General features: G+C 31.8%; 2 protein-coding genes across 2 annotated transcripts in view; one reads left to right on the forward strand and one right to left on the reverse strand.

Annotated features, from left to right (window-relative positions):
- Positions 1-12,590, reverse strand: part of LOC125230967 (neuropeptide CCHamide-1 receptor-like) — a 380,354-nt gene that overhangs the window by 295,713 nt on the left and 72,051 nt on the right. The window lies entirely within an intron of this gene.
- LOC125231379 lies at positions 3,451-11,979 on the forward strand. The gene is made up of 6 exons (XM_048136823.1): positions 3,451-3,515; positions 5,302-5,358; positions 5,717-5,818; positions 6,098-6,223; positions 6,333-6,487; positions 11,543-11,979. The coding sequence occupies exons 1-6, from the start codon at positions 3,451-3,453 to the stop codon at positions 11,977-11,979; spliced, it is 942 nt and encodes a 313-aa protein (XP_047992780.1).

Consider the following 12,590-nt stretch of genomic DNA (forward strand, 5'->3'; position numbering starts at 1 on the left):
TTTGGTCAGACGCGATCCTGACAGCCTTGAGAAGGCGTTGATCGTCGGACCAGTGGAGGGCCATCGTGAAAGAGCCGGATTACCGCGCTGGTTCAGCATAACATGAAGGTCACACGCGTTGGGCTTCCTTTAGGAAGGCAAAAGATCGGCCTGAGTGGAGAGCAGTGCAACGTACAGCGACTTATGGTGATCACGACCCTCAGTCATGAGGTTTCGACGAAGAAGAAGAGACCCAACTGACGTGAAGTGGTGCAGATAAGGCAGAGTGGCGATCTCTTGTGTCGGAGGCCAAGAACCTTTTTGGGTTGCTAAGCCAGTGAAGTAAGTGAGTACATAGACGTATCTTAAAAATAGAATCGAGCGTTAGATCAGTGTGAAATGGAGGGTCGTATTTTTTTACGAAGGGTAATTTTAAGGGAAGCTAAGTCGATTATTTTTCCCAGAGAAAGGTTCTTTCACTTCCTTTTTATTTGTGGTTATTGGTTGAATAATTTGCTTAAATTAAAAGGATATTTAATATTATATTTCTTTACTTTCTCAGTACTACTTTAGTAGTCGGGTCACTAATTTAATTAGCCCATTAATTAACAATCTATACAGGGTGGCTCCTTTTACAAAAGCAAAAAATTAAACTGTAGGCTATATTCCTTAAACTGACCAACATTTGTTCAGTGACTTTTAAAAATTATGTCTTTGATTTTTTTTATACAAAATAAATATTAACTACAATGTACGTCATTATACTTCCTATCCAAATCCGAGACAACAAATATTATTTACTATGCAGCACACGGAATCGTACCGTCCAAAGTCACACATTTCAGAGATATAAAATTTAAAAAACAAGTTCTCGCCATGCATACCTACTACCTTCAACATAGCCCAGCGCCCTGCGGCGTAAACCCATCATTACATGTTTTTGTGTCGTCCGAGTCACACGTAATTTCGTCAAAATAAGTGTTCCTCTAAAAGTGTAAATGTTGTGAATTTATGAAGTTCGGTAAGTGATTTAATACCTACTTATGTACCTATAGTGCGCTAAATGGTGATTATAGAATTCAAACCATATTTGAACAACTGCCGACCGCCGTATAGTACCGGCGAGTTTAGTCTAGTTATCGGCGAGTGTATAATAGTTTTGTTTTTCATTCGATCGTAGCTACGAGCTAATGTGATTTTACACATTAACACACAATTGTACTATCATTTAAGTAGCTTGCCTCACTTGCCTATTGATAACTAGAACTAAGAAGTTAACGAAATACTAAATTTATTTGCGGTCATATTTGGTCATACGATAGGATTTTCTACGACTACCTTCTTTTTCAAACAAAAGGCTTTCGGTATGAATACTTAAGTTGCAGTAGGAAAGTAATACGATGTAGTGTTACCTTATTACTAGTATATGTGTTTAAGTAATACGTAAATCACAGATTACTTACAGTAATATGTAACTATTAAACTACCTACTGACAATCGATGTGATCTCTGACTTCAATATTTACGAATATGATTTTACTCGTATATATCGTAGGCGTATAGAACAGTATATTATACGTTAACAACATGTCTGATCTATAAACATATTTTTTCTGGTTGGTGATAAAGCGCCTTTTATAAAAAGTTTAAAAGAAAAACGCATCGTTATGTAAATTGTAACAACATTCAACAATATTTATAAGTCAAACGAGCAATAGTTGTAGCAATATTTACAAATACTGGAACCAATAATTAAACTATATTTTTTCTTTTGATTCATTCAATAATGTATTAATAAATATAATGACCGACTGCACATTGCCAGTAACTGATGCATTTAAACAGGATGCGCTTGCACGATCTTACCTAAGGCGCCTTAACTAATACCGAATCCATAGCACAAACAGCAACACCTTTAACTGACTATCGTTAGACTTTATGCCGTGGTAATAGGGATCACAAATGTGTTGACAGTGTTGCCTGTTGCTTGCTGTTGTATATCGATACCTCTGGGTTCAATTGGCGTAAAGGACATTTTGGCGAAAATGAGTTATATATACAGTTTTGTTCAGAATTTCAAGCGCTATCGATCTGTGTAGTTAAAATTTCGATATCTCTTAAAAAGTTGCCTTTACGACCAAGATTTTCTACTATGGACTTGCAAAAATAGCTTTTCTGAAGGGGCGTAAATATCAAGTCATTAATTATAAATTATTATTTGTGTCGTAAAGGAAATCTACAAATAAAAATATAGTCGTAAGTCACCTTGATATATATTATTGCCCTTTAAGCCCTTACTTTTTAAGGATCACTTTCTATAGTAGTGTGGTAAAGTTGGGCGTAAAGGACAAGTTTTTTTGTTCTTCGTCCTTTACGACCAGCACTAAAAATATTTTATCCGCAACTGTAATCGATATCATTGGGTTCAATTGTCGTAAAGGACATATAATGTAGGTTTCCAAGAGAAAGATAAACCCACTTTTTTGTTTTTTTTGGCCTATATTTGTGACGTGTATAAGAAAAATATGCAGATTACGAGTATCTTTAACCTAGTGTAACAACCGTAGTGATAAACTAAACGATTTAGAAGATAGATGGTTGTAAAGGACACGTCAAAAGCTATTAACGTCCTTTACACCCATGATTTGATAGGGTCGTAAATGACGGTCTTAGATGATTTTTATACAAAACCGGGGCGTAATTGTAACCGAAATGGTACAAATGTTGTGCTAAGTTTACAATTAAAAACTGGAAAAATGTGTCAAAACGTACTTAATATGGCATAGAATAGACATTAGTTTAATGCAGTGTATTATTTATCTAAGCTATCTTAGAAACAAAAAAGAACAAGACTATTTTATATCCAGTTTTGTAATAAAGAAACAAAATTTGCTTAAAAACGATCTACTAATACTTTGGCAACAATCTCAAAGTTATTTTTTTAGTATTCGCCGCTGTTGAATAGTCAGTAGGTTACGAGTAGCTATATATTGGGAGTTCTGCCCCACTCCTAATGCTCCAGCTTCGCTTCGCTCGCTGTCGCAGTCGTGGTCCAGAAACCCCCAATATATAGCTCGTATCAGTGGGGTAGAACCCGTTTCCCTATACGTAGTCGTATCATTGGGGTAGAACACCGAGATGCATTTGGATTTTCTCGATACGTAGCCGTTAACGTTGTATTCAGCTAAATCCAAAATATTATGTTAAGTGAGGGTTGATTTTATGTTACGATAAAAAAATGCAAAAGGCTTAACACAACGGGTACTGCTAGCATTGCACCCACCAGATCTTGTTCTATTTGAGAACCAGATCTCGTAACGCACCATCATAGCCCAGATTTGCATCGGGTAGAGGTTTGCCGGGCTAGGTTTATTACGGTGTTTTTCACACTCTCACAACACAGACTTGGCCAGAGACTGTAATGTTAGAGTATGGATGGGATCTCCAACGTTACTACGACCGTCTAGCAACATGGATCACCCGTGTAATACAGCACCTACCATGAGACAGGAATTTATCGCTGTATACGTCATCACGTATGTGTTTAACCGTCATCACGTTGTAGTGTGTCATGCATACATACCCTGCCCAAGGTAGGGTTATTAGAACCAAGTATGTTGCACACGCCACCGCGTTACCAAGTCAATGTCACAAGGTTGGCCATGCCTCGCAACATCGAAGAGGTAAGAGTACCTGAGACTATCGGTCGGTATAGCCACAGTCACTCCGACATGCCTTTCATTGTAAATTGTATATATACAAACGAATACAAAAAACTTCAATAGCGCGATGTAGACCTGACAATGTGATTGGTTGTTAAATGTGACGTTGGTGTTACGAGATTTAACGTAATTTGCCTTTACTAGTACCGATTTCAACCATAGTCCGATCGTATTCAAGTTCAAAATACATTTATGTAATTTTATCTTCATGTAAACTTAGTTCATAATGTAAAACCAACAAAACTTAAAGTAAGGTTAAATCAAAAAACAATGTTATCCACTGAAAATAAAGCATAATTTTTATTTAAGTCTATAGTTACATACATACATATGATCGTAAGACTAACAAAGTACGTATGTATTAATACTCTAAATTGTTTATGAAACGTAAATAGTCGAACCTGCTATGCTTTGTCTTTGTCATACTTTGGATATAATATATAAATAAACAAGTGACGGAACATGCGATAACAGGTAGTCGAGTCCGATATGTTGATATGTAATAATCCGATTAAAGAATAAAATAAGAGATTGGTTACTGTTTCTACCTAAGTCATATACGCATCTAAGTTTATGAACATAATACTGATAAGCTTAATGAATGAAAAGTAATGGTAATACAGACTGATTAAATAAAAGATAGGATTTAAACCCTTATTTTTGAAATGATCTACAGGAAAGACGCGAACCTTTTTGCTTTTCACTATCGCAAATTCAAATTATTTTGACAAATAAGTCTATTGAAAAGAATAGTGTATTGAATTTAAGTTAATTACATTTATATATATATATAATAGTAATAATTTTTTTCTGCATATCAACAACTATTATTCGAAATGACGCTTCTGTTGTGTTAATCACAATGTGTCGAGGTATTTTATTTCAATCAACAATGTCGCTGATATGAGAATTGCATGTTACTTACTGAAAATGATGACGCTGTGTTTATTGTCCTATACCATGATATTATTTAACCAACATTCTATAAAGGTGAGTTGTGTTTTATTGTATGAAACATTGTTGTTCTTTAATGATTTTATAATAATTTAGTGTAAATAATTAATGCATATAATATGTTAATACATATTATATGCATTGAAGAAGGTTTGTTTTTAAGTTGTTTTCCATAAATGTTCAAAAATATTATAAGTAGTCTTGTCCTTGTATAGTGTGTCACTGACTTTCTTAATTACTCTGTGCCTTTAATTGTATAATAATTATTGTATTGCACTATCGCCCGACCCAAGGCTCCACGGAAGACCAGCGCTGTGCCACCATCAGTGTCAGAGCATATGTCGAGTGGTGTCCTTTTGCAACCACAAACCAAACCCAATGTAACTGATTTTGTACTGTTTAGTATGTAAGCCTCATATTGTATATTTTATTTGGCTGCAATTAATGTCTTTATTTTCTTACTTTCTTTCTTCTTTCAAAAATGTTTAATACTTACGTAGGTAGCACCCGAACTAACGAAAAACGATAGTGTTGATGGTATTTGTCATATATATATATATATATATACTGAAATAAAAAATAAAAAACATTTTGAACTTAATCGGTAAGTACTCGTGGTAGCGGTCATATTTACACGTGTTGCAAGACTTGCGGTATTATTTGTTAATTCGATACTTTGTCGGCGCTTTGTGAAATACAAGTGGTAATATACTTTGAATATAAATTATGTGCTTCAATTTATAAAAACGATAATATTTATTTAAATTTATAATATTTAGATCTAAAGTTGAATGTCAGAACTTGGTTCTTTAGTCATATATTTATGTTTCGATTTAATATCAACTCATCAAATATTTCACTATAAAATAATGCGTTTTTATGCAACAATTTCTTTACTATTCTGTATTGCGACGTGAAGCTGCTCGTTATTTTTGTTAAGTGAGGAATCTGCAACTTTCAACTTCATTTAAAATGTTAGTAAGTATTTATAACCCTATATATCGAATCTCTTTAAAACTTTGATTTAAGTATTGTTGGTATATTTTTATTCTTTTTTGAAGGTCTGACTCCGAATGTTCAGTATACACGCGCACGCCCTCACCTGAACCGAAGAAGATTGCTACAAAGAATATCAAGAAAAGGAAATCATCCTCAGCCGCAAGGTAATTCATTTATTTTATATTAATTAAAATAATCCTTAGAGTTATATTTAACAGTTCCTGCTAGTCTAGTCGTTAGTGACTCTGTTTTCTAAGCTTGAGGTTACAGGATTTAATCCTGGTAAGGCATATCTGTGTGTTTATCACGTTAATTTATTTCTCAGTTATCTTATTCTCATCTATTTATAACGTTGTCAGTCATAACTATGAACTTGGTTTAGTTTTGTGTCAACATAATTATTATTAATTGACATATATTTAATATTGTTTTTCTTATTTAAGGTCCGAAGTTGAAACAGAAAATCGACGGGTACTACATTCATCCTCACCAACACCTTGCGCGCAAAAGAAAAAAACAACCAAAAAAGCACGAACGTCAACCAGTGAAAATAAGAATGTTGGCTCTAGGTACTACTTATTTTTAGTTGTTTTTAAAATTAAATTACTTTATTGTGATTGTGCAACTATAACATAATGTATTTGCTTGAAATATTGTAATTCTGTTTTATTTTTTCAGTTCTTCCAAAAAATCGCCTGAAACCGATATCTTCAAAATCATAAGAGAAGAAGAGAAGATCACCAGCGAGGGCAGTTCGAAAACCGTCAAGACAACATCATCGTTTACCAGCCGCGTATCGACAGGTTCTAGTCGACGCACTACGATAACAGACGGTAATTTTTTCATTGATTTAAAAGTGTATAACATTAATGATTACCAAAAATCTGAGCCTGAAGAACGTTATAAAAAAGCATTAGCGTCGGTTAAATTGCAATGTCAAGAGAATTCCTCCGAGTGGAATCAAATACAAACGTTCTTAGGTCAAGCCTTTAATATTTTTGGAGAATGTGAACCTGTTTATTATAATAATTATAAAAAAATTAGTTGAATATTTTCAAATCTCCCACAGTAAGAGAATTCTATTTAAACAAAATTTTGTTATTTTTTATTCAAAGTTGTTGACAAAATCAAGTTATAGTTAATAGCAAAGGTAGATACCTACGTCTATAACTAAATCTCGAATATGGTTTTTGCATTAAGAATATAATATATTCGTATAGCGTACGATATTATCGTACGCTTATATAAATAGTTTGTGTACAAAAATAGATACTTAAATATTATAGGTTTTCAATATTTTATGTGCGAAAAAGTTTTAATGAATAAATACAGAAATTAATTTTTGTAAGATAAAAGGTTACTTTCTGTTAAATTTAAAGAATATTTTCGAATGCGATAATTTAATACTGCGACTTTATTTGATTTATATTTATAGACTTATACTACCATACTTTGCATAGTGTTAACAATTCATTGCATTCTTAATGAGAAGTCAGTCGAGTCAACTGTTTTGATTAATACAACGTATGCTAATAGTAAATAGATGTATTAAATTAGTGTTTGACAAATTACGGTTTCAAAATAGCCTAGTGAGTTTAGCTACATCTTTTGCATTAACATAATTCATTATGCCTTTCTGTGTACCGTGTAGTTCATCTGTAGACAAAAATAAATGGACAGGTCATCTTCGAAGCACTGCACATAAAACAACTGTATGTTCTAACAAATTACTTAATGATGGTGTTGAAGTAGTAGAGTCTGCATTTCGGATGCGCATTGCCACTTATCGTATATCAGCAACCAACGACCAAAGTCTGGCGTCTGTCGATGCGTTTATGAACTCTATTCGAAACAAAATAAAACGGCTTTTAGATAATTCACTTACGAAACATACGTGCGTAAAAGTAAATTTCGAGCTCTTTGGATTGTTTTTAATGTTCAAAGATAATAGTCAATCAATAAAATCATTTGGAACTAAAAATAAAATTTTATACTTAAGTTATGATTTTGAGTCACTGTTTTGCGAAGTTGTTAACTGTCTAAAGAAAAAATTTGAGGAATTTCAAGACCGTGATAGTGGATGGGCTTTTGTTAGTAACTCTCATTTAGAGATCAACATTAACAAGTATCAACCATTACGAGGTTCAAGCTATGTTGACCTGCCAAAGTTCATAAAAAACAAAAAAGCATGTATAAATATACAAAACAACGATCAATGCTGTTTTTTATGGTGTGTAACAGCGGCTTTGCATCCTTCTACAAAACACCCTGAAAGAGTATCATCTTATCCTAATTTTCGAGACGTTTTGAATATTTCTCAAATTTCTTTTCCAGTCACATTTGATGACATAAGAATATTCGAAAAAAATAACCCTATGATTTCATTGACGATTTTTGGTTTGAAAAATAATAAAATTGTTGTGGGCCCCCTTTACAAGTCTAAAGTATCTAGTAATCAGAAATGTAGAAAAAATATAAACCTACTTTTAATAGACGATGGTAGTCACCCACCACATTATGTTCTAATTAAAGACTTGAGTCGTCTTGTGCGCAGACAAGTAACAAAACATAATAGTAAGATATACTTTTGCGAAACCTGTCTGTTATTTTTTCTCACGCAGGAAGAACTCGCAAATCACTTGTGTACTGGAATAGTTACCGTTTTACCAGAAAAGGGGACAGTAATTAAATTTAAACATTTCGATCGTAAACAGAATGTTCCATTCGTTATATATGCAGATTTTGAATCGTTACTACAACCAACTGAAACTAGTGACTCTGATACTGATACTAGTGATAGTCTTACCCCTAACACTACAACTTTGCATCATCATATACCAGCTGCCTTTGGGTATCATATTGTTTGTAACGCAGATCCGAGTCATAATCGTTATTTCTCTTATCGCGGTACTGATTGCGTCGATAAATTTATTGAGGCAATCTACAAAGATGTTGCTAAAATTTATAAAATTGTGAACAAAAATACCCCAATAATATGTAATGAGAATGACGACCAAAACTTTTTGAACGCTAAACGTTGTCATATTTGTAACCATTTTCTATTTTCTGATCGGGTTCGAGATCACTGTCACATTACAGGAAGATATCGGGGAGCGGCACATAATATATGTAACTTACAATATAAACGTCCTTGTTTCGTACCTATTTTTTTCACAATCTGTCTGGTTATGATTGCCATCTATTTATCAAAAAATTGGGGGAGGCACCTGGAAACGTCAAAGTTATACCTAAAACCAAAGAAAACTATATTTCTTTTACTAAATTTATCCCTATCGAGAATGAGTATTTTCAGCTTCGTTTTGTAGATTCTTTCAAATTTTTAGATACAAGTTTAGAAAAACTAACTACAACTATGCAGAAATCTGACTTTGTTCATTTACATAAATATTTTTGTAATGATGAGGAGTTTGAATTACTTACACGAAAAGGTGTGTTTCCCTATGAGTATATGAATAAATGGCAATGTTTTGAAGAAAAATACCTGCCAAGTATTGACTGTTTTCATAATTCGCTCACTGATGAGAACATTTCTGTAAAAGATTATAATCATGCGCAAAAAGTATGGCAACAGTTTAAAATTCAAAATTTAGGTGAATATACAGACCTATATTTACAAACGGATGTTCTTCTGCTAACCGATATTTTTGAAAAGTTTCGCGCTACTTGCAAACAACACTATGACTTGGATCCTGCTTTTTATTTAACTACACCTAGCTTATCATTTGATGCCATGCTTCTGAAAACTGGTATTGAATTAGAGCTTATAGATGACTTTAACATGCTTAAGATGATCCAATCTGGAATAAGAGGGGAGTCTGTATGACCTCTCTACGATATGCAAAGGCTAATAACATATACTTACCTCACTATGACTCATCCCAGATAGACTCATACCTAATTTATATCGACTGTAATAATTTATATGGTTACAGCATGTGTCAGTATATGCCCCTATCAGACTTTAGGTTTCTAGAAACCAATGAAATAAGTGCTTTAAATATCACTCAAATCCCTGATGACTCGGATTATGGTTTCATTCTAGAAGTTGATATTATTTACCCCAATGATTTACATGATAAACATAATGATTTACCATTTTGTCCCGAAAAATGTGTTCCACCAGGTGGGACGCATTATAAACTGGTACCTAATCTATATGACAAATATTTGTATGTGATTCATTATGTACATTTGAAAACGTGTCTTAAACATGGTTTAAAATTAAAAAAAGTACATAGAGTAATTACGTTCAAACAGTCCCCTTACTTAAAACAATATATTGATATGAATACAAGGCTACGTCAAGAGGCAACGTCTGTCTTTGAACAAGATTTTTGTAAATTGATGAATAACAGTATATTTGGTAAAACTTTAGAAAATACTGAGAAAAGGGTTGATGTGCGCTTAGTTAATCAGTGGACAGACAATGATAACACAACAAAAAAGAAAATCACCGCTGACAGATTAATTGCAAGGCCAAATTTTCACAGTGTATCAGTTTTTACTGAAAATTTGGTGGCAGTTCAATTGAAACCAGATCTAATAATTTTAGATAAACCGATCTACATTGGTTTCGCTGTACTAGAGTTATCTAAAAGTCATATGTATGATTTTCATTATTCAGTATTTAAACGTTTTTATGATACTCGTCTACAAATGTGTTACACGGATACAGATAGTTTTGTTTATTATATACAAACAAAAGACTTTTTAAAGATTTAAGAATGCATTTTTTAACATATTTCGATACTAGTTGTTACGATATTGATAATAAATTTTTATTACCTGTTCAAAATAAAAAAGTGCCAGGACTTTTTAAGGATGAAATGAAAGGAAAAATGATTAAAGAGTATGTTGGACTTCGTTCTAAAGTGTATTCTATCAAAACAGTTGATAAAATTATTAAAAAAGCTAAGGGTGTGAGAGAACCTGTAGTATGCAAATTTGAGTTTTCTCATTACGTGAAATCATTATTTCAAGGAGATGAAATAAAAAGAAGAAACATATTATTTAAGTCGATTAAGCACAATATATTTACCCAAAGTGTAAATAAAGTCGCCCTTTCAGCTAATGATGATAAGCGTATGATATCTGACAACCAAATAGTGACGAAAGCTTGGGGGCATACCTCAATACTTAATGTTTAATTTGTAATCAATTGTCATGTTTTGTATAAAATAAATTGTACTATATGCAGTCAGAGGTCATTAGTAAATTGAATAGCACATATAATTGAAACAACATTTTGATATTAATTTTATAAATCTATTAAAAACTATAAATATAAGTTGAAGATAATAACTAATTCAATTATATGTCCTAAAAATAAATCTTTCTTCTACTTATTATACTTATTGTGTTTTTATTTTAACAATATTATTCAGTGATGTCTTATGATAAATAAATATATTATCTTATTATTTTCTTGTTTTCATTTTAATTTACCTTAAACATTTCTATAGATAGTTTATTCATAAACGTGTTCATAAAACAAGTTGTGACTTGTTTAGGTAAAGACATACACACGTGTAAAGTTAAAGCTATCATATAACAGGATTGCGCATTTATATTTTGCTGAACAAACAATAGCTAACCTTTATAAGCGCAAAGTAATTTTTAATTGGTTACATTCGAATAGCATCAACGCGTCTTTATTATCCACTCGCAGACATAGACCTGGTAAGTTGTTTTTTAACTAACTACTTATTAAAATTATATATATATATATTATATATATATATTAAAATTATATATTATATTTTACAAATCAAATAAACATTAAAATTAATTTATTTGTGGTTATATACATTTTTGTTCGTTGTGTAATCTGATTTATCAATATTATATAATTTTTCGTTTTGTCTTAGGTTTTCAAAAAATGGCAGACAGCGAAGACATCCCAATTCCATTTTCGCAATATGCACAAGAGTTTGAGCTACCACAAGAATTTGACGATAGCGACTTATATAAAAAAATTAAAAAGAACATCGAAAACCCTAAAGCCAAGAAACGTAATAAAGTTAACATTCATAATAAAGTAGTGAAAAGGACTCAAGGACACCCACCATCTTTTGTGATAAATAATCATGAGATCAAAGGCAATAAACTGATCAAAATTCAAATAATCAACATAACAGAGGATGTAAGGGATCAAAACGATGAACAGAACGAAAATGTATTACTGAGCGCGCAGTATGTTGCAGGCGATAATTTTGATGAAATTATTGACAGCACAGAGGCTTTAATAAATAAAATTTCAAAAAAATTTGTGGATACAGTACTAGTTATTAAAGTTGTATTTTAAATATTATATAAGTAATAAATATTATATGAGTAAGTTGTCGTTTTATTTATATCCATACTAACTAATAAGTTTTTCTTATGCAAATTATGTAAAATCTAAGCTAAAAATTAAAAATATAACATTTACTATAAAAAACTTATTAGGTAGTTATCAGTAGTTATATAGAATGGTATAAAAAAAACTAATATAATTAATAACAAACATTTATTTTAAGAAACACATTTTGAATACAAATTAAAATTAGATTTGTCGATTGTCTAAATACCATTTTTTTATACATAAAACATTTTTTAATGCACAAGATTTTTTATGATACACACAGTTAAAAATACATTCATTTGTACAATATTTTTTATACAGTTCTTTTAAATTAGGCACATCTTTTTCACCCAAATCTAAAATAGTGCATTTTGGATATAAATCTTTAATCCATTGAACTTTTTCCAAACCTTTAACGTAGATTGTCTTATCTTTTATATGGTTATCAATAAGTCTTCTAAATTCTCTATAATCAACATAACCTTCGTGCCATAAAATACCTAAATGTTTTTCAATCCATCTTGTCTGCCTCTTTTCACTTTCCGCCAATTTAGAAAAACGAAAAGGGGTTT

The sequence above is a fragment of the Leguminivora glycinivorella genome, chromosome 11, assembly GCF_023078275.1.
Source record: "Leguminivora glycinivorella isolate SPB_JAAS2020 chromosome 11, LegGlyc_1.1, whole genome shotgun sequence".
Classification (NCBI taxonomy): domain Eukaryota; kingdom Metazoa; phylum Arthropoda; class Insecta; order Lepidoptera; family Tortricidae; genus Leguminivora; species Leguminivora glycinivorella.

What these genes read in the sequence shown, in the direction of transcription:
- LOC125231379 (XM_048136823.1), top strand. Translation starts at nt 3,451, where the DNA reads ATGGATCACCCGTGTAATACAGCACCTACCATGAGACAGGAATTTATC. An exon ending in ATCGCTGTATACGTCATCAC is followed by an intron (nt 3,516 to 5,301) that starts GTATGTGTTTAA and finishes ACGTGTTGCAAG; the next exon opens with ACTTGCGGTATTATTTGTTA. An exon ending in CGCTTTGTGAAATACAAGTG is followed by an intron (nt 5,359 to 5,716) that starts GTAATATACTTT and finishes TCTTTTTTGAAG; the next exon opens with GTCTGACTCCGAATGTTCAG.